At 30.0% G+C, this 27,476-nt stretch overlaps 1 protein-coding gene across 3 annotated transcripts in view; it reads left to right on the forward strand.

Annotated features, from left to right (window-relative positions):
• The window catches only part of LOC107439709 (fatty acid synthase), a 56,656-nt gene that overhangs the window by 18,592 nt on the left and 10,588 nt on the right, over nucleotides 1–27,476 (forward strand). For 2 of the 3 annotated variants that reach the window (XM_087157882.1, XM_071177918.2), the window contains exons 2-21: nucleotides 2,071–2,272; nucleotides 4,259–4,411; nucleotides 5,550–5,723; nucleotides 6,451–6,651; nucleotides 8,423–8,545; nucleotides 8,630–8,860; nucleotides 9,733–10,166; nucleotides 11,286–11,522; nucleotides 12,503–12,692; nucleotides 13,411–13,640; nucleotides 14,470–14,771; nucleotides 15,503–15,873; nucleotides 16,628–16,870; nucleotides 17,177–18,563; nucleotides 19,609–19,754; nucleotides 20,995–21,198; nucleotides 22,400–22,729; nucleotides 23,624–23,743; nucleotides 24,709–24,831; nucleotides 25,439–25,671. In XM_087157882.1, coding sequence (XP_087014008.1) covers nucleotides 2,140–2,272; nucleotides 4,259–4,411; nucleotides 5,550–5,723; nucleotides 6,451–6,651; nucleotides 8,423–8,545; nucleotides 8,630–8,860; nucleotides 9,733–10,166; nucleotides 11,286–11,522; nucleotides 12,503–12,692; nucleotides 13,411–13,640; nucleotides 14,470–14,771; nucleotides 15,503–15,873; nucleotides 16,628–16,870; nucleotides 17,177–18,563; nucleotides 19,609–19,754; nucleotides 20,995–21,198; nucleotides 22,400–22,729; nucleotides 23,624–23,743; nucleotides 24,709–24,831; nucleotides 25,439–25,671 — 5,565 coding nt within the window. In that variant the 5' untranslated portion in view covers nucleotides 2,071–2,139. Of the gene's footprint in view, nucleotides 1–938; nucleotides 1,142–2,070; nucleotides 2,273–4,258; nucleotides 4,412–5,549; nucleotides 5,724–6,450; nucleotides 6,652–8,422; nucleotides 8,546–8,629; nucleotides 8,861–9,732; nucleotides 10,167–11,285; nucleotides 11,523–12,502; nucleotides 12,693–13,410; nucleotides 13,641–14,469; nucleotides 14,772–15,502; nucleotides 15,874–16,627; nucleotides 16,871–17,176; nucleotides 18,564–19,608; nucleotides 19,755–20,994; nucleotides 21,199–22,399; nucleotides 22,730–23,623; nucleotides 23,744–24,708; nucleotides 24,832–25,438; nucleotides 25,672–27,476 lie in introns of those variants that run through there. The other variant, XM_087157883.1, reaches the window with a different exon arrangement.

Genomic DNA, 27,476 nt, shown 5'->3' on the forward strand with positions numbered 1-27,476 from the left:
TAATTTTAAAAATATTAAGTAAGCAGCAACATGTTTTATAAAGTTAAGAATACTTTTACGTCTATTAAAATTAGAAATTGCTAAGCTTAGTAAAATTTTTGAGACATTAAAGAGAAATATATTTTGAGAACTTTAATATATATTTTATATAATTATATGCATTAAATATATTTTTAAGTTTAATATATTTTTAATATATAAATAAATTGAAAACATTTTATTTCTATACTTTAAAATTGTATTTTTAAATTGATTTATATGAAATATAATTTTTGACTGTTTAATAAAATAAAAGTTTTCGGTTTTTACTCCAACCATCTTAATTAAAATTATCACAAATATTTTTTTTTTTAGTTATAAAATTTTTTTTATGTACAATGTAAATAAAATATAGTTTTTAATTTCCTAAAAGAATATTTTCTTGAAAGCGATAGGTTGCATATCATAAATATAATTAATATATACCATTTTGTTATGCTTTTAGATTATCTCCAGCTTATAAAAATTTATTTTTAAAGTTAAATTCTAAATATGTAGTTCCTGGCGCCATCTACCCATAATACTTCAAACGAAAAAGCTTATGAGAATAAATGTGTCATTATTTTAAATAAGAAAATTTAATTTAAAAATGCTTATTAAAATGTATAGTTCTTTCTCTTACAGTACTTTTTAAATTTTTTATTATTTAGTAATAAGTTTTTCTATGTAAAAAAAATGTAAACGAAACCCATAAAAATATTACCCATTGATTAAGAGCATATTAAAATTTTGTTAGAATCAGTTTTGTTATTAAATATTAAGCATTTATTGTGACAAATAAATATTTTAAATGTAATTTTTAAAATATTTGAAGTAAATAAAATATGTCATGATTTGCTAGGGTGTGGCTACAATTTATACCTAAAGAATATATCTCCCGTGTTATTTTGTGTGCCTTTGCCAGGTTGTCACCAAAACTTGGTATAGGTTCCTAAGCTTTCATTTAACACCTGTTTGCGCCTACTGCCACACGATTGAAAATTTAAAAAAAACAATGTATGCTTGCCCAACTGTCGCTGAAAGATCTACTCTTTTTAAATATATACACTTGTTATGTTTCTTATGCCACCAGCTGTCGCCAAAACTTGGCGATTTATTTGGTGTATGTATTGTAGAGCTTTCTTTATTTTCTTCAATATATATATTCTTTTGTAATTATTGTATTATTTTAGAAAGGTATTTTTAAGTTTTTTTTCCGTTTTATATATATATTTTCTAATTTTTATGAGAAAATATACCAGTGAAATTTCCTGGCCTCTCATCACTGTAGAGGCCCTCTTCAGTGTTATTGTTCAGAAAAATGAGAAATAGAAGGAAAAAAAACTGAATATGAGAAAGTAGTTTTAGGCAATATATTTTTAGTATTCAGAAGAAAAAAAAGCAGTAACTCTTTTTGTAATCTTTTGGGCAATAGATTATAAAACAATCTGTAATACTTGATATAATTACAGTTTTCAATGTTGCACACTAATAATTGATGTTTTATATAAATGAAACTTCACTTTCTTTAATAAAATTTCCCTATGTTAAGAAGAAATTTGAACTAATATATCTTGCTTCAGCATGGCCAATGTACCTTACCCTATCAGATCTCTCCTTTTTTTTTACCGCTCTACAGAAATTTTTTGTATTGAATTTAAGCAAATTTCTGAAAAAGTTATGTAATATTTTAATTTTTGTATGAATTTATTTTTTCAAACTGAAGTGTTCTTAGTTTTTGTAACCATGCCCCTTGACCCTCTGGCCATATGCATTAATCCTCTTTGCTCCCTCCCCTTGACTTAACCCCTGCTGTCCATAGTCTATATTTTAAATCTTGAAATGTTATTAATTTTGAAAAATGTAAAAAGAGAAAGGTAACTTAAAAAAAGCTATTAATTTTGAAAAATGTAAAAAGAGAAAGGTAATTTAAAAAAAAGCTATTAATTTTGAAAAATGTAAAAAGAGAAAGGTAACTTAAAGAAAAGCATGGCATTTTTATTTTGTAATTATTGCTGCCTTTTGATCTAATTTCTTCTTTCTTCATTTCAGAAAACGAAGCCAATTCATTTTGTATAAATTTCATTTTCATTGAAGAAATACTTATTTATTTAACATTCCATGATGGATTCTGAAGTTGTGATTACTGGAATTTCTGGTAGATTTCCTGAATCGGACAGTATTGCTGAATTCAGTGATAATTTATTTAACAAGGTTGACCTTCTCACTGAAGACAACAGAAGATGGGAACCTGGTCAGTATATTTTGATAATATTGTATTTTCAAGTAAAAAAAAATATATAAATAAATAAACCTATTAACATCCCACCTTTAGGTACATTACCTCTAGTCAGATTGCTATTGCCTGAATTACTGTTTTTACTTTTTAATTTTTAGATATTTATTATCTTTTAATTTAATTGTAGAATATTGTTTAAATTTTTTAAAAAAAATATCCTGAATTATTCTTTGATATATTTTAAAATTTAATTTTATATCATTAGCATTTTAGTGAAATTTTTTTGTTTTTATTTTAGCTGCTCAAAATTGGGTCAAATTCCATAGTTACGAGCTGAAAAATAATTAAAAAATTTTTGCAGACTGGATTGCATTGTTTTAAGGACTGACATTATCATCTAAAACAAAAATATAACTAATTTCATTAAATATTTTTTTACCAGCATTAAGTTATTACAGTCTACAATAATTATGATTTATATTGTAAATTGTTTGTAAAAAATATAGCCAAAATTATTGAAACAATTAATTGGTTTTTCTGAAAACACAGAATTCAAAATATTTTAAATCAATATTATTTCTTATATTATAACTATTCAGTTTATATTAAAGGTAATAACTATGAGTTGTTAATTATTATCAATCTAAATTTAGTTCTTTGATGCCACAATATAGGCAGATTTTTTAGATTAGGTAAAACTGTTCGACAATAATTGTCTAATCTCCACTTAAGCTTATTTTTGATTCTCGACATTTGTTGTTATTACTTATATGTAGGGGAGTAGTGTATAATTAATCTTCGGGGGATATTCAGGCAGCCATGTTGGGTCTTTTTAAAAAATTTCTACAAAATTTTTTAATGTTGGAAAAATGTGTCACCCTGCACATTTTTTCCTTTTTAAAACATATGTCTATTTGTGTATTTATTAGTTTGAATTCCTTAAGTTTACGAGAGGGACTTTAAATTTAATTGATAAATTATTACTATTTCAATATATTTTTATTTTTATTGTATTTATCGGATATGCTCTTTTATTCAAGAATTGTATAAAATACTAATTTTTTTTCCTTATATAAACTTGAATTTCCAAAAATATTTTGAACAATAAGTTATTGTACTGTTAAAAAAAAAAAACAAAGAGGGAAACCTCTAAAATTTTGGGGAAATATCAATCTAAAGGAAAACTTTGTATGAAGAAATATTAGGATCTGAGAATTTTCTACACTCCTAATTATATGTACATGGATATTCCCAGATGGTTAAACTAATTACAACGCACAAACGTTTGTTTAAATGAGTTCATAACATAATTTTTTCAATCAATAAATTTAAGGATTTAATTAAATTACTATCAATATTTATAGTTATTAGAACAAATTTCCTAATTACATATTATTTTATAATTATGTTATAATAGTTTTAGTATGTCCATATTACAGTCTGTGCAGCTCAGCATCAATCAAAAGAATAGTTACGAATTTCGACCTTATTTATGCAAAACTGAAAAATGAACTTGGAGTACAGAGGGCTTCGAAGTTACTTTTTTGTAATTGCATGCTTCGGGGAAAAGGGGAGCTAAATTGGGAATATGAGAAAATTGATTTTACATATAATGAATAAGATGATTGTTAATTTTTTTTTTTACGATGATTGTTTTTGTATTTTTATTTTCAATAATGGAAATAAATAAATAAATAACAGATTGGATAAATTGAAATTTTACACATTTTTATTTATAATTATATTATATTTTTTTCACCAAAATTTTTGACAGTAACTGTCAATGCGAAAAGAGAGTTTAATATTAAAATAGTTCAGGTACATAATTGATTGATCCCTTGTATTTTTATGTGTATGTTTATTTATAAATACTTCATATTTATAATAGCCAATTATCCATGCACTAAAATTTTGGGTTTTTGACAATTGTCAAAAACTCGGCAGTTAATACATTGAAGTGATGCTTTAGTTAAAAACTACTAATTTTGAATAATTCCATAGGTCTTTATGGTTTACCAAGAAGAATGGGAATGCTGAAGGATATTACAAAGTTTGATAACCAATTTTTTGGAGTGCATCACAAACAGGCTCATCAGCTTGATCCACAAATCAGAGTTCTTTTAGAATTGACTCACGAGTCAATAGTTGATTCAGGTATTTTTTTATTATTATTTCTGTTATAATTTTATAAATATGATTTGTCTTAATGTAAGTGAACATTGTTTCATTTGTTTATAGTTTTTTTTCTAGCTTTGAAATAGCCATTTGCATACCTAACTGTTTCTATGTTGTTATGCAGACCATATGACAACTGTTTGGTTAAAGGTTCTACGAATACTGAAATCATAAATTTGTATCATGTCGCTTAAGTGCAATTGAAGATGAAGGAAACTATTTTTTGCTGAATATTATCGATTTCTGCATAATGTTGAAATAAGAAATTGACCTAGACTGCTCAATTTGCTAGTATGATAGCTTCACTCTAGGTTAAAGTGATATGAATGAATATTTATAAAAATTAAAGTTTGATAGAATGAATAATATAAATGAAAAAAACAGGGTGATTTTTTTCATCATAATTTTCTTTTTCTCTTGAGTTGCTTTTCCCCGAATCTTTATGAATGATACAGGGACTGCAGAACTGGGGGGGGGGGACTCCAGCCCCTTCACATTTTAAAAATGAAGGAATGCAGCCTCTTTTAAAATTTACAGCCCCTTTTAAAATTAAAAATTTTCACTCATTATTTGTGTAATTAAGTTTACAATATGGAAATCGATAATTTTTTGGTGTCTAAAGAAATTTAAAAAATATAAATTGAGATAGACTTTCTGAATTTTTTTTCTCTCCATTTCAAGCGAGTTTTAACATTTCCTTGGTGAAAACTGTTTACAAATCATCCCTTACTTATCCTCGCACAGAGAAAATATACGTTCCTGTTACTGACCGATGGGGAAAAGTCTTGGTTTCAAATGTCCCATCGAATTGAAAAAATAACGTTAAATGAGAGATAAATAATTTACAAGTGAACATTTTCTTTTATTAATTTTATTTTAATTTTAAAACAATTCGAACCACGAAATTAAAATTGCAAGTTAAAATTTTTTATTGCCATTTTGTGTGGTTCAGATAATTTGGATTAATATTAAATAATAATTTGGTTAGTACTGTATATATAAATGTATGGATTCATTAGTAAAAGTTGATGTTCTTCAGAAAAAGAAGAATATCAAAAATATAATTATTTTCTTAAATAGTCACATAGACTAATAAATTTATCACTTTATTTGCCAGGGTATGATCCAGAAGAGCTTAGAGGGAAGAATATTGGTGTTTTCATTGGTAACTGTTCTTCGGAAAGTGATGAATACTTCACTCGAGATCCAAAAAAAATTAATGGTTACGCTATGACTGGTTGCTGTAGAGCCATGTTTGCCAACCGTATATCCTACACTTTTGATTTCAAAGGTATGAGTTAGAGTTATTATTACAAGTATGATATTCTAAGTGATTTAACAATTATTATTATTAAAATATTATTAAATTAGGTGGTAAAAATTAGCAATTTAAATACCAATGCTTCCCCATTTGATATTTGTTTTTTTAAAAAAAATTATTTGAAAAAGTTTAAAAATAATGAGAAAGATAATTTTTCCTATTTTTAAAGAGATTTGAAGTGGTGAGGATAGTTACAGAAAATTTTCACTTCCATATGTATAAATTATGTATCTATGAATGAACTAATAAAGAATTAATAGCTTTAAAAACCGTCAGTGTTTTATATTTTTACTCAATACATCAAGTTAGAAAAAAAAATCAAATTTTTATGAAAATAAATTTCTTTTTTAAAGGAAAAACAAACAAGGTTTTTTTCTCCTTGAAATATATCTTTCAGACTGCAGTGTACTAACAAATTCTTAAATTACTCTGTAAGTTGATTCAAAATCATCTATCCAACTTCGATGTGCAATGGCGCCTATTATAATAGAAATAGATCATCTTTCCAACTTTGATGTGCAATGACGCCTATTATAATAGAAATAGATAAGTCTTTCAGCTTGCACTTGTTTCAAAAACAAAGGTTTTTGTAAAGTAAAATAATAATTTTTGTACTATACTTTTTGCTACATTTATTTGTTTTAATTTGTTTACTACTTTGATTTTATGATCATTTTTACACGATCTTCCTTTGCAGGTCCAAGTTTCTTGATGGACACTGCATGTTCATCTGGCGCTTTAGCCTTATATGAAGCTGTCCGTGCTATGCAAAACAATGAATGTGAAGCGGCTATTGTTGGAGGAGCTAACCTATGTTTAAGGCCTGGAACTGCATTACAGTTTTACAAATTAAACATGCTTTCTGATGATGGCATGTGCAAATCTTTTGATGCTGCTGGTATGCATATTTTACATTTCTTTTTTTTGGGGGGGGGGGGACTATTAAATTACTGTACTAAAATTGTTCTTATGTATATATACTGGGAAACTTCAATAACTTAAAGCAGAGCCATGGTGGCTTAAGGGATTGGGCGTTCGCCTTTCAATGAGGTAAACCTGGTGTAGGGTCCAACGTACCTTAATAAGAAAGTTTCCATAGGTGACAACTAATAACTAAAGGAAATAGCTGATAAACAATAACAGTTTTTATTGTAAACAAAAATAATAGTAACGAAAACAGTTACTTAAATTATTCCGAATGAATCATGATGTTCCAAAATATGGTTGCAATTAACCATAAACAATAGTTATCAAAATATGGTTACAATTAACCATAAAACAATAGTTATCAAATCATAGTTAAATTGCAAAAAACAATAAGCATGAGAGCTTAAACGAAAGGTTAAGTGGAGTGTGTGCGGGGGGAACGGAGTTGCCGCTACTAGTGAAACTCAAAATCGCCAACACCTGGTTTGAATACCAGCAATAGCTGGTCGATATGAGTTCTGCACCTTAATTGCACTGATCACAGTGTTGATGTAAAATGCCCTCAGTGGTATACAGATTGTGGGTTAGAGTTCCCTTGATATCAGGCTAACCATGGAAAGTTTTCCTCTCCATGTAACTTCCATGTGGGTTAGTTCCATCAAAAAGTCCTCCACAAAGGCAATAATTGATCCAGGAGTTGCCCTGTCTTCAAGATTGGGTTAAAAATTACAAGGCTACGGAGTTGAACATTGGTAGTTGTAAACCCAAAATTGGGTCGGCTGTTTAATGACGGTTATTAGATAACTTAAAGCACAATTGGTAACCAACAAAATGTTCTGATTTATCGAAATTCAATTTATCCAAAATTGAATGAAATGTCCAATTTTAACATGAAGACAGTAAAAGATGCACTATATATTTTTTTTTAACTTTTGAAATTGTCAAAAGTTTCCAAATTCAAGATTAGTACCTTTTTGCTCTCCATTACCCTTTTCCTCTTCCTCAACGAGGTTACATTCATCTCTAAAATTTAAATTTTTAATACCTGTTTCTTTTTTCCAAATTGCTGAATTGCCAAATTGCAAAATTGAATTGGCCTAATGCTAAATCTGCACTGTAAGGAGCTCTAAAAAAAATTGAAACAAAATAGAACACATTAAGTAAATAATATGTCATGTAAAAAACAGAAAATAAAATGTAAATAAAAAACAGAACGAAATCTATAAAGCGAGTAGCGAATTCAAATGAACTTACATGTACGGGAAGCTTTCAAAAATGATTCAAAATATTTTTGTCATAAGATTGCAAGATTACAAAACATAAAAACAAAAGCGCAAATGGATCTAAAAGCGTAAATAGAGGGATTTTGTTTTACGGCACGTTCCTACTGTAGTACTGAAGCTCGTTTGATTTGTTAGTTACCTAGGATTGGCCCAAAAATGGATGTGCGCAAGGTAATATATATATAAATTTAGGTCTTGATTGCAAGTTTTCAGGACCAAAAGCAACTATCCTCTTTGTTGAATAACTATACTACGTATGTTCTAATTTTATTCAATCTGGAAAAAAAACGTCATTTGCAGAGGCAGTTAGTTAAAAATTGAAATTGTTTTAAATTCAAATTGAAAAACTTGATATAATTTTAAACTATATTCGCTTGCACTTTAAGTAACAAGAATTTTATTAGCTGGAAGCTGTGTGCATACAATTGCAGTAAAATCTCTTCTCTGATTTCTTAATAGGTAATGGATACGGAAGGAGTGAAGCGATTGTTACTCTTTTTCTGCAAAAATCAAACATGGCAAGGAGAAAGTATGCATCCATTGTACATATCAAAACAAACACTGATGGATTTAAAGATCAAGGTAGTGTTTATATTTCACGTTTTTATGTATGATGTGAATTTTGCCATTTTGTTCCCTTAATGTAACAATTTTTTCTCTCTCCAGGTATTACTTATCCATCTGCTGCTGTGCAGAAGCGTTTAATTCAAGAAGTTTATGAAGAATGCAAGTTGGATCCTCTGAGCATTTCATATGTTGAAGCACACGGCACAGGCACGCCGGTTGGCGATCCCATTGAAATGTCTGCAATTTCTGAAATTTTCTGCTCGGGTCGTGGTGAACCTCTTTTGGTTGGATCTGTGAAGAGTAACATGGGACATTCTGAACCTACTTCTGGTAAGTGGTTTTTCTTAAAGGCTGCTGATTATTACTTGCTGTACTTTTGTTCGGAGCCATCTTAATGGCGTCTGGGCACAGAAATGTTTTGGATCCCTTTAATATGTCAGACTGTTTGAAATTGACCTAAATAACTTCACATATATAAAATAAAGCAGTTTTAAGATATGCGATAATTTGCACATACTTAAACACATTTTTATCACCCCAAAAACTCAATGCACATAAAATAAAGCATTTTTAAAGTATGCATAATTTAAAAAAAAAAAAAATTGAGATGCTAACCAGTTTCAATCCTCAAATAATAAAATAATTTTCAAAGCTAAGATGCTAATTAAAATAATTAAATTAAAAAACATAAGGGCATAACAAATAAAAAAGGTTATGAATTATTTCGTTACACTAAAGTCAGTTATTAAATTATCTTTCAACGCACATCAGACATAACTAGTTTAAAAGTTACTGTCTCATAGTAATGTGCAATTCTAAACTCTTTCAATTATTGCTTTATTTAACTAATTATTAATACTAAACGGAGTTGGTGGTGGTCAAGCATATCTAGAGGAATTAGTTGAGTATCTTAAAACTTAATTTTAACGTAGAGAAATAGATTTCAGTTGACCTTTAAAAATTTCCTGGTGATAAACTATTCAAATTATTGATGTTTGCATGATAATCAAGAAAAAAAATTCACACTTTTTATACGAGAATATATTTATTTAAAAGAATATACAATGCAATGTTTTTGCTCTTAGATTTTTTTTAATACAATATATAAAAAGTAAGATTCTCAAGGCGTGAGGACGGTACTGTATGCTATACTTTTGTTTTATAATTATTTATTTGCGTCTTATGTATGTTTGCAATTTTAGGGCTTTGCAGCATTGTTAAAGTACTTATAGCGATGGAAAAGGGACTTATACCTCCAAATTTACATTTCTACAATCCTAACCCTAACATAAAAGCACTTGTTGATGGTGAAGTTAAAATTGTGACAGAGCCCACGCCCTGGAGTGGCGGCTATGCAGCTCTCAGCTGTTTTGGTTTTGGTGGTGTCAATGTGCATGCTGTTCTTAAGTCCAATACACATCTTTCAGACAAGATAGAAGAAAGAACAATTCCTCAATTAGTTCTTTATAGTGGACGAACCGAAGAAAGCGTACAATATTTATTCGATGAATTGGACAAGAGTGCTGCGCCTGCAGAGTTCTATGCTCTCCTTCATAAAAGTGTTTTCACTTCAACAGCGAAACCATACCGAGGATATAAATTAATTGTCGAGGATCAAGTGATATCAGATATTAAGGTACCTCGATGAATATTTTTTATGTATAACATTCTTGTAATTATTAAATATTGTATTTCTTTAAATGCTAATGAAAATGTGTGTCTAGAAAAAAATATATAATCTAGAGTTTAATATATATATATATATATATATATATATATATATATATATATATATATATATATATATATATGTTGCCTTGAATGACCAAAATTAAGACATTGTCGACTTTCGCCGGTGAATGTCAACAATCACATAGTCGCTTTGGTGAATGCCTGAAGTATTTGTTATTTCCCATCTGATGTTAATTTATTTATTGATATTATTATATTTATTCTATATTTTAATATCTACTAAGGATAGATTAGGAGAAACATTATTGTTCGGAGCGCTGGTTAAATGTGCAGTGGCATTTGATCTTAAAAAACATTGATATATATTTAGTATATGAGTATTATATATATGAGTATATATTTCAAACATTCACAGTAACATATATATATCTATATATAAATATTGAGTTAAGCTAAAAATATTGCGAAAACCTGAGAAAAAATGTAAAATTAAAAAAAAAAATTATTAAACATTTTATTAAAAAAATGTTAAAACTTTAAAAAAAAACTAGAAAACAAATAATTAAATGGTGTTAATTATATATAATATAAATATGTCTATATATATGGATAAAATTTTATGCCTGTAGTTACATCCTTTCAATTTTTTGTGATAATCTATTTTTTGAATGAGGAAAGAAAGGTGTAAGACGGTAAAGAAAGACTGTGGAATAATTTTTATTTTATGTCATAGCAGAGATATATAGTTGAAGTTGGGAGTATGAGAGTTACTGAAAAAAACTTTCGTTTTTGTAAAAAGGAAATGTAATTTATAAAAAAAGTAAATTGGATAAATGTTTTTGGCAGAATTATTTAAGTTCATACAATTTTTAATGTAATTAATATTTATGTTATTTTCACATTTAAATCTAATCAGATAGTCATACAGAATGAGTTCATGTTTAGAATCTATTTTTGTGCAGAAATTTCAAATGTTTATTAATCTTAGTTTTAAATTATTATTTTTTTTTAAAATTATTAAAAAAATTCTAAAATTTCTGATGCAAAGATTTCTATTTTGCAGCAAATACCTAATGAAAAGCGACCTGTTTGGTATATATTCTCTGGCATGGGTACCCAGTGGCCTTGCATGGCAAAACAACTGATGAATTTGGAAGTTTTTGCACACTCGATTCGGAAATCTGCTGAAGTCTTAAAACCTTATGGTTTAGATCTGATTGATCTTGTTACCAATGGTGTCAAAAACCCATCAAATACAAGGAGCATCATTCCTGCGTTTGTTTCTATTGCAGCAGTTCAGGTGATTATTTTCTCATTAAAATTCTTTAACCTAGAAATTTTATTTATTTACCCTTTTATAAATAGAACTTTACAAGTTATGCTTGGCAAATTCATACAAAAAAAAATTATTTTCTTTTTAGGACCCTTATATTGATGCTTATATTTAATTTTTGGTACTTAATTTTTTGTATTGCTTCAAATGTTCTTCAGTGTCCTTCAAATGTTGTAATTTTTTTATCACTGTGTGAAAAAAATATTGATTGCATCATGCAGAGATGATTGTGCTCTGGAAAAAATCCGAATTTTTCGGTAAACGCGATCCGGAAGTTTCCGGAAATTCGAGGTCCAAAAATTTCAAGAAATTATTGATCACATTTATGTATTTAAAAAAATTTTATGTTTCATTTAGAAATATTAGAACTTGAATTTATATTTGGCATCTCTTTCATTTGTAAATATTTTTTTTAGTAGAATAATAAATGTGATTAGAGATAAAAGTAAACTTATGCATAATTATTCATTTAAATTATGCTGCATATAATTTATTTAGAATTTCATGTTTTGAAAATATCAATGATTTAAATTTATAAAGACGTTAATTTTTTGCAATACGTAATTAATGATTTTAAAGGAGAAATTTTCAGGATTTTTGAGTTGGGCTCACAATCACCCCTGATCATATAATGGCTTAAATCAAAATTAAAAGTTTTTAAAGATTCTCATTTTTTTTCTTACTTTGTGAGAGTACAGACCCTGACAAAAGAACACAAAGAGAAATCATATGCAATTTTTATTCCCATTTATAATTAATAAAAAAATGATAATTGATAATGGTGTAGCATGAAAATTTATTATAGATTAATTTTAAAACATGCTCAGGTATCATTTTTATGTTCAAAACGTATCTAAAAATAATGAAATACTAATTCATTAAGCATTTCCTTTTAAATTTAGCTGAATATGGCTAATAGTAAAAAAAAAACATGTTACTCTTACTAGGTTGCTCTAGTTGACGTGCTGAAAGTGCTTGGAATTGAGCCTGATGGTTTCATTGGACACAGTGTGGGAGAACTTGGTTGTGCATATGCAGATGGTTGCTTTAATGCTGAACAAATGGTTCTTGCTGCTTTCTGGAGAGGCAAAGCTGTTGAGGAATCTCATTTGGAACAGGGAGCTATGGCTGCTCTTGGTAATTCTTTTCGGATGTCTAGTTATGAGATAATCAAAAGTTTTTTAAAAATGTATTATTTCATGTAAAATATATCAATTATATTTCTAATGTTGATGAAAGAAGAAATATGAAATGATGAATGTAAAAATTATGATAATGAATTTAAATTATAAATGGAGTTATGAAAATGTAGATTTTTGATTTTTACCAACTTCCATGTGGCTTTTAAAATCCCGATATATTTATTACGATATTGCAACTCGTGAGTTATAAATTACGCACTTAAACACGTTTTTGATGTGCTTTATTTGTGTCAATTTCATCGTAAATCTGCATGATTTTATTTTTTAAAGCCGTTATTGAAACGCTTTTCCACATGATCTTGAGGATCTCGTATTTTTACTTCGATATTATGACATACGAGTTTCATATTTAAATAATCCCTTTGACACGCTTTGTTTTGCTGATTTCATTCTTAAAAAAAAGAGCTCAAAAGCGTTAAGCTCAAAAAAATTTCTTAGTATTGCTAGTTTTTTTTTGTGTGGATTTTCTGGTTTTTAATTTTTTATTTTCCCCCAAAATTATTATCCGCTGTTGTAAAAATGTCAACGTTGAGGTGGAAGCTCACTCTAGATGTAAATATGAATCCTGTTGAGGCTATGTTTTGGTATTGTATTGAAAGTAACAATTAAAAATGAAGTTTGAAGAGTAGTGAATTATATCTTCCAAATTTTAGGTGTTACATGGGAAGAGGCAAAAGAGAGTTGTCCAAAGGGTGTCTATCCTTCTTGCCATAATGCTGAAGATTCAGTGACAATATCTGGACCGAAAAGTAGTGTGAAAGAGTTTGTGGAGAAACTCAAGGCTGATAATGTTTTTGCCAGAGAAGTAGATAGCTGTGGCTATGCATTCCACAGTCAGTATATATATCCTGCAGCTGGAAAGCTTCAAGAAGCCCTCAACAAGGTAATAAGACATCCTTTTTAAAACTGGAATTATAGCAGAACCTCTTTCACCTGAACTATTCAAGTTTGAAATTCTACTGCAGCTTAAGTATTGTTCCCCATATAGTAACATCAAAACTTTTAGGATTTTTTTTTTGTTTTGCTTTTTTAAAAAGTGCTTTACGGTGCTTATTTTCGATTTTCGTTTTTTAAAATCCCTTAAAGGTGCTTTTTTTATTGGGTGTCTTAAAAAGTGATTAATTTTCCTTTTTTGGAAATGAGGTTTTTTTTCTTCTTCTTTACAATGACAATTTTTGCCATGTATTATGCAAAAGCATGGTTTTCACATTGTTCTATACAACATTTTCACAATTCATTCAAACACAATGTATTTAAGCATACCGTTGGTCTGTAGCTTATGAAAGCGCCAATCATTGTGCTTGTTTGATGAAATACTTGTGGGTTCACATGTGGGTCGACAGAGCTGGGTCTGGTGAAATTCTTGCACTCTCATGTGCAACTCTGTTGCCTTTTGCAAGATATTCTCAATTTCTGTCTTCATTTTCCACCCTCTGAAATCAAACTGAAAAATCTCTCGATCTTTTTATGGTGGCTAATAAAATCAAGAAAAGAGTTCTTTGTCAAAAACTAGAAAAGACCATCCATTCCAAAGATTTTAATTATGCAAAGTAAGACTAGTTCCAAATACTTTGGATAATTATTGTTCTATTGACCATTTTTTCTTCTTCCAATTTAGCTAAAAAATTCTACTTTGCATACACAAATGTTAACAGTTTATGTGATATTATGCAGTTAATGTAAATAATTCATATCTCTTAAAAAAATTTCAGGTCATTCCAAATCCTAAGCCGAGGTCTAGTCGCTGGGTAAGTTCATCTTATCCTGAAAATGAGTGGTCAGACGCTTCAGCAAAACTCGCTGGTGCTTCCTACTTTGTCCACAACTTGGTATCCCCTGTGCTTTTCCATGAAGCTTTACATTATGTACCCAAGAATGCACTTGTCATTGAGATAGCTCCGCATCACCTTCTTCAGGCAATTTTGAAAAGAGTCATTGGCCCAGATGCAGAATATATCGGCTTGATGAAGCGCAATACAGACAATACTCACCACCTACTGTCCAGCATTGGAAGGTAGCAACAAATGCTTTTTTTCAATTTATTATTTTTTAATAAAAAGGAATCATCAACATTTATTTTCTCAAGTCACACTTCAGGGGTGATTGTATTCCGGGTGTACCCCAAAATTCCAGGTTTTTCGTATCATTCTTCTGGATCTAAAAAACTAGAAGCAGGATTTGTAAATTTTCCACGCATTGGTTCGCGGACTTCAGCAACTCAACCAAAAACAGTCTACGCTACTTCCACCAATTTGATTATTTTAGTTCAGCGGATTTCCGCTATTTTGAATATTTGGAACACTGCGCTGGTATCTGCTAATATCGCGTTTCTTAATAACGTGATTTTAATATCAAATATTGATTTTCCCATCTACTTAATTTAAAAGTTACACGTTGCGATTCACATTCTCGAGATTTAAAAATCTCAAATTGCGATTCACATTCACGGGATTTAATAACCTGATATCGCCATTTGTATTTACACGTTTTTAAAACCCAATATCGCGATTCATATTCACGCGAGTTCTAAATCGCGATTCATATTCATGCAAGTTTAAAATTCAATGTTGCAATTTTGGTATAATTTTTCTTGAATTAAGTTTCTATATAAGTGTGATATTCTTCATTAGTAGTTCATTACTGTTTGGTTTATAAATTGATATCAATATTTAGGGTTTTTCACTTTGTGTCACCCCTGACACTTATATCAAAATATTTTTAAAAGAGTTCTAACTTTCCTTGCAGGCTTTATAGCAGTGGATTGAACCCCCAAATCGATAGGCTTTATCCTGCAGTACAGATGCCAGTCCCAAAGAGCACTCCGATGATATCGCCCCTCATTAAATGGGATCATTCAGATAGCTGGTTGGTTGCCAATTGGGACGACCTCGCTGATCAATCCCAAATGATTGTGGAAGTCAATGTTGCAGCAGAGGAATCCCCAGATCACTCTTTGTTAAACCATTGCATCGATGGACGCTGCCTCTATCCCGCAACTGGCTACTTGGTTCTAGCGTGGAGAGCACTGGCAGAGTTGAAAGGAAAAGAAATGACTTCTTTGCCTATAAATTTTGAAGAAGTGAAAATTCACAGAGCCACCGTGCTAACGAAAAATGGTGAATAATTAAAATTTTTCTTCAACACATAACATTAAACGTTTATTAATTTCAAAATCATAAATTTTTTGGTATGTCAACTAAAAGTACTCATTTTTCATACTTATTTTTTTACGAATTTTTTATGGATTTATAAGTTTACACAACAGAATCGTGAAAAACTTTTGGAAACATGAGGAGATGAATTTTCTGATTTCTTTAAGGCCTTTTATTTTATCATATGTTTTTTTTACAGTTGGTCAGTGACCCCTTATTTTTCTCCCCTAATTTTTTTGCAATTTGAAACTAGATTTTTTTTACAAAGGAACTTACTTACTATTTGTTTGATAATTAAATTTTTTTAAAAGACTTTTTTCATATTGAAACCAGTTTTATTTTTTGGAAGAAATGTAATTTATTAGGGGGCTAGGCCTCCTGTTTGCTGATGCTTCGCCACAATTGCTGTTTCTTGGCATGAAACAGTTGCAATTATTCAACTAAAATAAAAAGCCTTATGTTTAAAATTAAAACTAATTTTCGATTTTGACATTATAAACAGTTGTTTTATGTTGATTTCAGTCATATTTGTTGACAACAACATTTAGAGTAAGTTAGAGTTTAATGAAATGGGTTTTTATACCTACGTATTTTCAAGTATATTTTTACTCTTCTAAACCCAAACTTTATGTATAGCAAGTATCAAATTTTAATCAAAAACATTATATGTAATTTAATGTGGAAATAGTGAAATAAAAAATCTTATATTATCTTTTAGGATCAACAAAATTCCTTATTGACATGACAAGTGCTGGTGGAGACTTTGAAATTTCTGAGGGAGGAATGACTGTTTGTACAGGTCGAGTTTATTCACCTGAAGAACCACTGAGTGTCGATTACTTAAAACGATGGAAGAAGGCTCCTTTGCAACTGAAACATAGAGACATTTATAAGGAACTAAAACTTCGGGGTTATGACTATGGACCCACTTTTCAAGGCGTAGCTCAATCTGATCTTGAAGGTTGGCAGCTCTTATTATTATCATCTCTCAATTTAACAATTTAAATAAAAAGTTAGAAACCAAAACTGCTAACTGTCTGCCAACACAGTGTATCCCCTGATAAAGTGCTGTTTTTTCTAACATACATTATCTTTCGTTTTTGCTTGTTTCTGGTTTTTAACGTTTTATTTAAATTGTTAACATAAGAAAAAATTATTTTTAGCTGCTTTTCCATTTTGACTTTTTTTTTTTTAAAAAAATTGCTTAAATCAATTTTCCAAACTTTGATTGCATCAAAAATCCAACTATTATTGTCTCTTTTTACAGGAAATCATGGTCTTCTTAAATGGACTGGAGACTGGATTGTGTTTTTGGATACCATGTTGCAATTCACCATATTAGGATCACCCAAGAGAGCTCTTTATCTTCCCACGAGAATACAAAGCATAAAAATTAATCCCATTGTACACAACAGCATTCTAGAAAAAACGCTCGTCGACTTGGAGGGTGTTCCTGTCCTACATGAGAAGAACACGAGGTGTTGCATGGCTGGAGGGGTTGAACTCAAAAACTTAAAAGCTACTTTTGCACCAAAGCACCAGGGAAAGCAAATCCCGATTCTCGAGGAATACCGTTTCGTTCCTTACGATGAGACACAAACTTTATCAGAATCGAGCAAGACAACCTTGGAGCATTACATCCGAATATGCTCAACTGTGGCCAAATCGATCCTCGAGAAATCTGACAAAACCAAACATCAAATATCAGATTTAATCAATGGTTTTAAAGAGATAGATGGCTCTGTTGTTTCAAAGTACCTTGAAACTCTCGGTGATAATGAAATTCTATTGAAGACTCTCAGTGATATTATGAGTGAGGAGGCAACCCATAGAGACTTTAGCCAGCGTGTAAAAAATCGCGTTAACGATTATTTGTCGGAAAGAGATACGGATATCCTGTCGGAGACAATGCTCGGAGAAAAACCATTGAGGACATTGCTTGATATTGTGTTTGAGAATACAACTTCCAGGAAGTTAAAAATAGCTGAGGTTGGAGACAGTCCGATAGCGCTAACCTCAAAACTTACAGAATTACTACAGACACCTGGCATGCAACAAGTGAGTTATGCCATAGCTCATAGTAAACCAGACTTGCTAAAAAAAGACACTCTCCCCCAGAACTGTGATGTAGTGTCGTGGAACACAAACGCCCCATTTACATTCAAAGATGTCGATCTGTTTGTTATGAAATATCTAAACTGTCAAACGAAAGATCTTAAAAATGTGCTTGAGAATGCAGTACTAACTCTCAAAGATAATGGTTTCATTGCAGTGATACTGAAGACTAAACTAATTCCGGCCGAGATGTTTCTTTTGGCTGTTGGTGAGACGGTTGTTCCAGTCCACAGTGAAACTAACTTTGAGCAAATCTGCAAAGAATCAAATTTGAAAATTGTCTGCAAAAAGTCAGATTCACTTACCTCCACCTCTTATTTGCTGAGGAAAGTTCCAGAACTCAGTTTTATTGATGTTGTTATTCCGATTGTTGAGTGCAGGTATGAAAAGTGGGTTGATCAATTGAAAGATGAATTAGTGAAGTCTTCAACATCAAACGAACCTAAGAGAATTTGGCTACTTAGTGAAGAATCCATGAGCAGTGGACTTGTGGGACTTGTTAATTGCTTAAGGCAAGAGCCCGGTGGTTCTAGCATAAGGTAAATATTCCGTATGAATTTTGATATTTTGTTGAGTGTGCCCTAGCAACAATTTTATCTTGGCCCCACTTAAGCTCGAAATTGGCTCGATATGGATCCTAAATGAACATGCTGCAAGGGACCAATATTGGGGTGTCTAAATTTTTTTAAATATTGGTCCTATACATTACAAGGCTAAGGGGGATCAATATTGGGATGCCTAGATTTTTTTTTTAAATATTGGCCCTATACATTACAACGCTACGGAGTTGAACATTAGTAGTCGTAAACCCATAAAATTGGGTCGGCTGTTCAACGGCTGTTATAAAATAAAATATTGGTCCTATGAGCCGTGATGGCTCAGGGGATAGAACGTTCGCCTTCCAATGAGGCTAACCGGGTTCGAATCCCAGTCGATACAAATTCCGCATTCGGCTTGCACCGACGACAGTGCTGACGTGAAATATCCTCAGTGGTAGACGGATCATGGTTTGAGTCCCCTTGCTGCCAGGCTAACCGTGGGAAGTTCTTGTGGTCTTTCTTTCCATGTAACGCAAATGCGGGTTACTTCCATCAGAAAGTCCTCCATGAAGGCAAATTTCTCCCAATACTTGATCCAGGAGCTCTCTTGTCTTCTGGATCAAGTATTGGGAGAAATTTGCCAGGAGCTCTCTTGTCTTCTGGATTGGGTTAAAAAATGACAAGACTGCAGAGTTGAACATTAGTAGTCGTAAACCCTTAAAATTGGGTCGGCTGTTCAACGATGGTTATAAAATAAAATAAAATATTGGTCCTATGCAGTGTCAATATCGCTCTATATAGGTCTTATATTGACTGAATGATTATAAAATATCGGAAAAATACGATAATTTTATATAGAGCCGATATTGGTTGTAAAGTGGCAGTAAAATATCGAGTGAATCAGACAATTCTATGTAGGGCCCATATTGGAAAAATATCGGGTCTTTGAACCCTTATTGAGCCAAGATTCCTGAATATTGATCCTAATTATTTTGTTAGGGTGATTTTAATGTAGAAAAACTAAGGGACATTTATATATATTTAGGTGTATCTTCACAAGCAAAGGTGATAAGGTGCCTCCTTTCTCTGTGGATAGTAAATTTTATAATGATATAGTACAGAAGGATCTGACTATGAACGTATTTAGAAAAGAATCCTGGGGGACGTACCGCCATTTGAAAATGACTGAAGGTAAATGGTCTTAGAATATTTGATTTGATTTGTGAACCAATTAATTTTATCATTCATTCTCGATTTTTTTTTAATTGCTTTATTTTATGATATGCATATCAGTGACATATTTTATAAGAATGGCTTCAGACATTCGAATTTTCATGCTTTTTGTTGGATACCATTTTTAATATTCAAAAATAAATAAAAATAAATATACATATATATTCCTTCCTACTTATGTTCTAAAAGTATTTTCCCTACATTCGATAAATAAAAGAAAGAAATGAAATTTTTTTATTGAATTGAAGAATTTTAAATTTTATCATTCATTTCATGTTATAATTTTTTTTCTTTAATTCCATAGTTTTTTTATTTATAAATTAGAAAAACACGTTTTAACTTCCTAGAAGTAAACAAAATCGTTTTTCTGTTATAATTATTTTCAATTGATTTATTTGATATGTAAACCAAGCAAATATTTCATAATTAAAATTAGAACTTTTTATACGCGTATAAAAAAATTCTGAGATAGAGAAATAATAGATAAAATTATCTATCCACCTCTAAATATTTATTCCTAAACATTAGATGCATAGTTATAAAAGGGAAAAGAATTAGATAAGATAGTATTAATATTGCAAAGTGTAATAATATATTTGAGTTGGTCAGTGCCTATTACTCTACTACTAATTACTCCACACACCTTTTCCGCAGCTCTGCACTTTGCAAGAATTCTATCACTGAATGCTATTGGGAAGCTAGAGACATGTTGTGATTAATAGACTTTGCAGCATCTTTTGTTTCTGTTCTTATTTTTATTTAATGTTTATGTATTATGCTGTTACTGTCTATAATCTGCCATTGGAAATGAAAAAAAAATATTTAGTTACTTAGGAGAAAAATTATGTTAGTTTTTTACATACACGAATAAGAATTCAGTTTGTAATGAGTGATAATACTATCGGTGATTATCCCAGCACCTCATCGAATAATTTGAAAATATTTTTAAAACATGATGAAATAGTCATTTTAAAAATGATTGGGAAATTGTTATCTATGTGCCTATTTCAAAAATTAAAAAAACCATAATGATTATTTCATTAAAATCATGCTGATATGTTAATTGAAAACAGTTTTAAATGTATTTTTAATGATTTGTGTAATTTTTTAATTTTCCACTTTTTAAGTCAATTTTTTAACATGCATGGTATTTAATTTTAAATGTGCCATTTTATTAAATAATGTACTGATATTTCAGATTACAGTAAGAAAGAAACTAGTCATGCATACCTGAATGTTTTAACTCGGGGCGACCTGTCCAGCCTCGTGTGGGTGGATGCACCGCTGAAATTTTTCTGCCCTTCAGAAGAACACAGTGTTCTATGCCAAGTTTATTATGCCCCTCTCAATTTCAGAGACGTCATGCTTGCAAGTGGAAAGCTACCTCCTGATGCTATTCCTGGTAAATACATGTTCATATGTTAACTAAAGAAAAGAAAAAACATTTAGCACCACAATTTTATGGATGGTAAACTGAATGCAAATAATAACTAGCTTCTTAAAACCGAAAGAAATTTAAAAATCTTCGGGTGTATCTCACCTCTTATGTTATGGAGGCGATGTGTGAACAGGCTTACTATTCTAGAGAGTTTTATTATTGCGATTTGTGTTTAAATTTACTCGTAATTTTACCATTCATCAGAGTTTTTTGTAATTTATGAATTCTAACAGGTCGTGAACCTAAAACAAATTGAAGAAGATTAATATCACAACATAAATAAAGTGAAAGGTTAGCCATGTTTTGAGTGTTATCCCTTATTTTACTATATTAGTGTAAAATAGCGCCGTTTGTTATTTTTTGGGTATCATCATAGCAAGCTTGAGGAGACTTCCGAAGTCATTTGTTTCGTTGAAAGTTAGATTGGAAGAACGTGTTATATTGAAAATACTACAAGTACAGTAATATTGGATGGTGCATTTTTGCAAGCTTAGGTATAAAAATCAGTTAGAAGTAGTACCTAACCTGGAAGTCTTATGATGAATTTTAGCCCCAAAGATATCTGGGCTTAGCTTTACATGGTCAAACATCCATATTATTAGGAGGGGAGTAATTCTTAATTTGCAGAATGAGAACCCAACTTTGCCGAACGATTATCTATTATTTGCATGAAACTAGCATTAAATTAGAAGATCTATAAAGCATAATTCTCCAGAAACCGCATTAACTTAATCTCTAAAAATTGTTTTATAAATTTGTTGAATATTATTTCTAATAGTTTAGATAACTTAGATTTTTTTCTATTAATAATAAATACTTAAATTCATGTTTTAGTGCACAATGATATTTCAGAATAAATGCACAATTATCCTTTACCATTATTAGTATAATAACAGCATTAATAATAAAAATACAGCATAAATAATAATGACTTCAGTTTTATTAAGCTTTTGGTTTGACGAGTTTGTTAAGACTGTAAGTTCTTTTTTTTTATAGTACATAATACATATTTAAAACAAAAATATCAGTCATATTATTTGATGCGATAAAATAAAAGCTTCTTTCAAAATGTCAACACTATTGTATTTTCAAATATGTTCCACATGTAACTGAACTTGATTAATGATTTAAAAAAAAACTTGATACCAATATAATTCTTCTCCAGGTGATCTTGTCTTACAAGACTGCATACTTGGCTTGGAGTTTTCTGGACGTTTAACAAATGGAAAACGAGTCATGGGTCTGGTTCCAGCTAAAGGTTTGGCAACAACTGTGGCTGCTGATCCAGATTTCGTATGGGACGTACCTGATGAATGGACATTGGAAGAAGCTTCAACAGTTCCTGTAGCTTATTCAACTGCATATTATGCTCTGGTCATTAGAGGAAATCTAAAGGAAGGTGATAGAGTACTCATTCATTCAGGAAGTGGGGGTGTAGGACAAGCAGCCATTTCCATTGCTCTCAGCTTCGGATGTGAAGTTTTCACGACTGTTGGTAAGTACCTTCAAATTATAAAGCAAAGTTGGCAAAATATAGTGTAATGTGTATGGTGCTTAAAAATAATTTTTGAGTGTTGAAAGATTTGGCTACCTTGTTCTCACTTGAATATTAATTTGTTTAATCCCTTCCTTCTTGCTCCTGTGAAAATGACAAGGTGAGGTTTCGCCCTCTATTTCTCGCTCCTGTGATATTCCCGGGCTGGAGTGCTCAGTAGTAACGCGCCAATAAGAGCAAAACTAATTAATTACTTTTGCCTGGAAAAAATTTTATTTCTCATTTTACAAAGATGGCAGTACCAGGATATTTTTAAGGTAATTGTAGATAGATGTACACGTAGATGTAGGAAGGAAACTCGGTACTACCGTCCAGATTGTGATGTTGGCCTCTGTATCTCATGCATTGAAATTTATCACACAAGAGAAAATTACTAATCTTTATTTATATTAACGTAAGTTTAATGAAATTCTTTCTTAATGTTTAAAACACATATTTTTAAAATTTTCCTTGCTTGCAGGAAAACCAACATTTAGTAAACACAATGTAATGTACACTAGTAAACCAACATAGTAACCCTGAATGTTAACTTTACTTAAAAATTTAATTTTTTAAAATTTCAAGCTAAAAATAAATCAAAAATTAAAAATGAATATATATATTGTTCATACGCATATTTTTATATAATTTTCAGGGATATTTTTTATCCCTGAAAGGCACTTTTATGACCGTTTTCCTGAAAATTAACCGATTGTTAAGGGGTTAAGTACTTTTTTTTTAACAAGGATTCCATAAATAAGTATGAAGAGCAATTTCTAAAAAACACCCAATATAGATTTTTACTTAATGGAAGAATACTATATTGTTTCAAACTTTTCATGATATTTCTTTTAGGTTCGACTGAAAAGAAAGAATATCTGAAAAAACGTTTTACATCTCTACAGGATAGAAACTTCTGCAATTCACGAGACACATCATTTGAACAATATATTTTGAATGCAACAAACGGAGAAGGTAAGAGTAATACAGTAGAAATTTTTATATCACATTTGAAATATGCAGTAGCTTGACTTAATCAAAAATTTAAGTGTGAAAATAATTTTGAAATGAAATTTGCTTCTGAAAACTTTTTATTGAACATGTATTAATATATATATATATATATATATATTTAAAATATTATATTACGATTATCATATAATTAATATATATTTATATGAAAGCTTAAATTATTGTTCCTATAGTTTTAATTTATAATGTTTTCAAAGAATTTGCCCATTTTTTGTGAAAAATAGTGTTTAGTTAACAACCCGCATTTTAATGTATTTATGTGATTTATAGATAGTTTTGTACTTGTTTCAATCAATTGATTGATGGTGAATTATTGGAATGTCGAGGAAAACAGTCAGTTAAAAAATTAGAAAAATAAAATTAATGTATTTCTTATAATGTGAGATCACCTTTTAAATTTACTTATAAATTTAGTTCTAAAACAAAGTTTGCCCATTCTCATGTTTGCAATTAATTATTCACAATTATTAATTATAAAATTCACAATAACTTTTTAATTTAATACATATACTGAAGCCACAAGAAAAATCTCATTTAAAACCAAAACCAACACTTTGAGCTGCTATAGATAAAAAGATTTATTCTCAAATTTGTTAAATGAATCAATTAAAATAATCTTTACATTTTAAAAAGAATTATTAAGTAAAAAAAACAAATAAGCAATAATAATTTAGGTTATCTTTCAGAGAGGTTTAGGCCTTGTTCAATTAAATCCACTTAATATTAATAAAAGGCTTATTTCAAATAAAATTAAAAGGTGTAGTAGGGTGACATAGTGTTATGATAGAATATATATATGCATATTTATAAGAATAATGTTTAAAGACTTTTTGTTTGTAAACTGAAAATTCTTTTTTGCCCGCAATGTCTTCTGCATTTATGTGAGACACTCATATTTCTTTTTTCAGGTGTTGATGTCATTCTGAATTCACTAGCAGACGAAAAGTTGAAAGCAACATTAAATTGCCTTGCCCAACATGGACGTTTTCTAGAAATAGGAAAATATGATTTATCAAACAACAGTCCATTAGGTAAATCGAAAGTCTCATTTATGGCTAAGTTCCTAATTTTTATTTTGGTTGGGGGCATTTAAATGCATAACATTTAACAATGTTCATTATGAGAACTATGACTAGGATTACAAGTTTGTTTGAGGCTAAAAAAAATAGAAAAATTTGCGTGAAAATAAAACAGGGGAAATTTTTGCAGTATTATGTTGTGCAGTTAAATAAGGTTGTGCAAATAAACAAGGAAGGACCACCACTTTAGCTGGAGACCAGGGGGCGATCATCTTTTCAGGTCTATGAACAGTCCCACCCTGATTAAAACAGAAAAATCTAAAGAAGTTGATAGATCATACTCAATAGAAATGAGTGCCAAAGATGAAAGGCGGGCATTAGTCAACATAGATCTCAAATATGTTTTTATCAATTGCAGTTTTGAAAATGAACGTTCTGCAGCAATAATGGTTGCAGGAAAATTAAAAAAATTCTTAAAGCAATCACAAAATTTGGCATAATATTAGTAAAATTGCTTTTGTACTGTAAGGTTACAAATGATCTAATTTTCAAATTGTTAATAAATTTTCAAATTGTTAATATTTAAGAGCAAATGATAAATAAAAACTTTAATTTTTAGGAATGGCAATCTTTTTGAAGAACATATCATTCCACGGCATACTATTAGATGCACTGTTTGAGAGTACTGGCTATAGTGGTCGTGTGAAGAAACAAGTTGTCCAACTAGTAAAGGATGGTATTGCTGACGGAACGGTGAAACCTCTCAACTCAATTCTTTACAATCACGATGAAGCAGAACAGGCATTCCGATTCATGGCCAGCGGTAAACACATAGGAAAAGTTGTCTTAAAAGTAAGTTGTGCACGATCCTATAATGATTTCAAGCAGTTCTGCGAATGACAAAAATGATTTTGAATCCTAAATGTGTATTCTCTATACAGTAGGAAACTGAGTATCAGATATCTATGTTGATATGGTGGAATTTTTCCTTTTATAGATAAAAAACATAATGACTTATACTTCCAAAATTAGAAACGAGTTAAATGTTGAGAATATTCAGTAAAAACATCATTATAATGGATGGTGTTTTGTACACTGAGGAGCGTTGTAAGCAGGGTTGGGTTTTTGACATGACAGTGGTAAAAACCGTCAAAAACCTACTGTTTTCTTTAATTTATGGCATATAGCGGACAATATATTATTTTCACTTAATTGCCTTTATAAATGAATGTTGTAAATGATTGCTATTGATTTTGCAACTATATATATGTATTCTTAAAGAAGGATATACATTCATACAGAAATATTGTAACATACTTATTGAAAATAGTGATGTACTTAACTTTTATCATTATAGCTTGATTTGCAAAGGATTCAAAATTTTGCACTTCTTAATTGTTAGAAATAAACAAACAAACAAACAAAAAAACTTGGAACTATTAATAAATTCAAGAACTAAAAAGAAGAATTTAAAATTTGGCATTTCTTAAATATTAGAAATAAGCTAAACAAAACTTTCAAAACTTGTTACTACTAACAAACTCTAAATCAGGAATGACTTGACATTCTTCAGTAATGTAATATGTCAAACAAAATGATGCTTGGAAATGTTGAAAATTTTGTTTAGTATCCTAATATTTTCCTTCAAATCGTATGATTTGATATAATCATGTTGGGAAAATGCTAAAATCTGTTCTTAAATATCTTCTAACAACTTTTTTTCTAATTTTATTGCCCAAAAATGAACTAATTTTAAATCATAAACAGTTAAACTCAAAATTAAAATACAATTTTATCAAAACTATGGGTTTTTGACAGTTTTTGACATGACGGTAAAAACCATGGTATAAACCGGTAAAAACCGTCATGTGTCAAAAACTTGCCAACCCTGGTTGTAAGCTCTTGACTGCCTATACTTTCGGGTTACTGTTTTTGGCGTTTTTTAGCCATTTGGCTGACAACATGATCATTGTGTTTTGAAACTCTTTTGAGTAGTTTTTCTTGTATACGTGTATTTGTTACCTGATTTATTATGTGTTTAAAAGAAGAATCGTTATAAGAATTGTCCTTTGAAGACCTGTCGTTTCAGGACATAAGTATTGTCTTTTGAAAAAAGAATCTATATTATATAAAACGCTAATACGTATGTATCAATAAAACCGATGATATTTCTTTTCTCGCATTGGCAACAGTTTTCATTTTTAATTGATAAGCTTTGGCGCGCAAAAGCACGTAGTGAGCATCATATGGCTAATCTATATTATATAAAACGCTCATACGTTTTAATTGATAGGTTCCGGCGCACAAGCGCACGTAGTGAGCATCATATGTCTAATTGGGTGAATTCTCACCGAATTATCAATAAAATTCTCACAAAATTATCTTCATCGAAGCCGATGCTTTACATCCGGCGTTCAGTACTATTTCATATTGTTTTACAACACATAGTTTTAGCCCTCTGGTGGGAAAGACTTTAAAACAAAACTTACAACAGTTACTTTTCTCAACAACTGAAATTTAGAATAGTGTGATTAAGAAAAATATGTGAACTGTTTGCGATTTCAAATTAATATTGAAATGCACAGGTTTAGAATTTTCTACAGGGAAAAGTTTTCGGAACTTTAGTGTTCAAAAAAGTATACAAAAGCTAGACTTAA

This window comes from Parasteatoda tepidariorum, chromosome 2, assembly GCF_982258835.1.
Source record: "Parasteatoda tepidariorum strain Cologne lab strain chromosome 2, Ptep-v5.0, whole genome shotgun sequence".
NCBI lineage: Eukaryota > Metazoa > Arthropoda > Arachnida > Araneae > Theridiidae > Parasteatoda > Parasteatoda tepidariorum.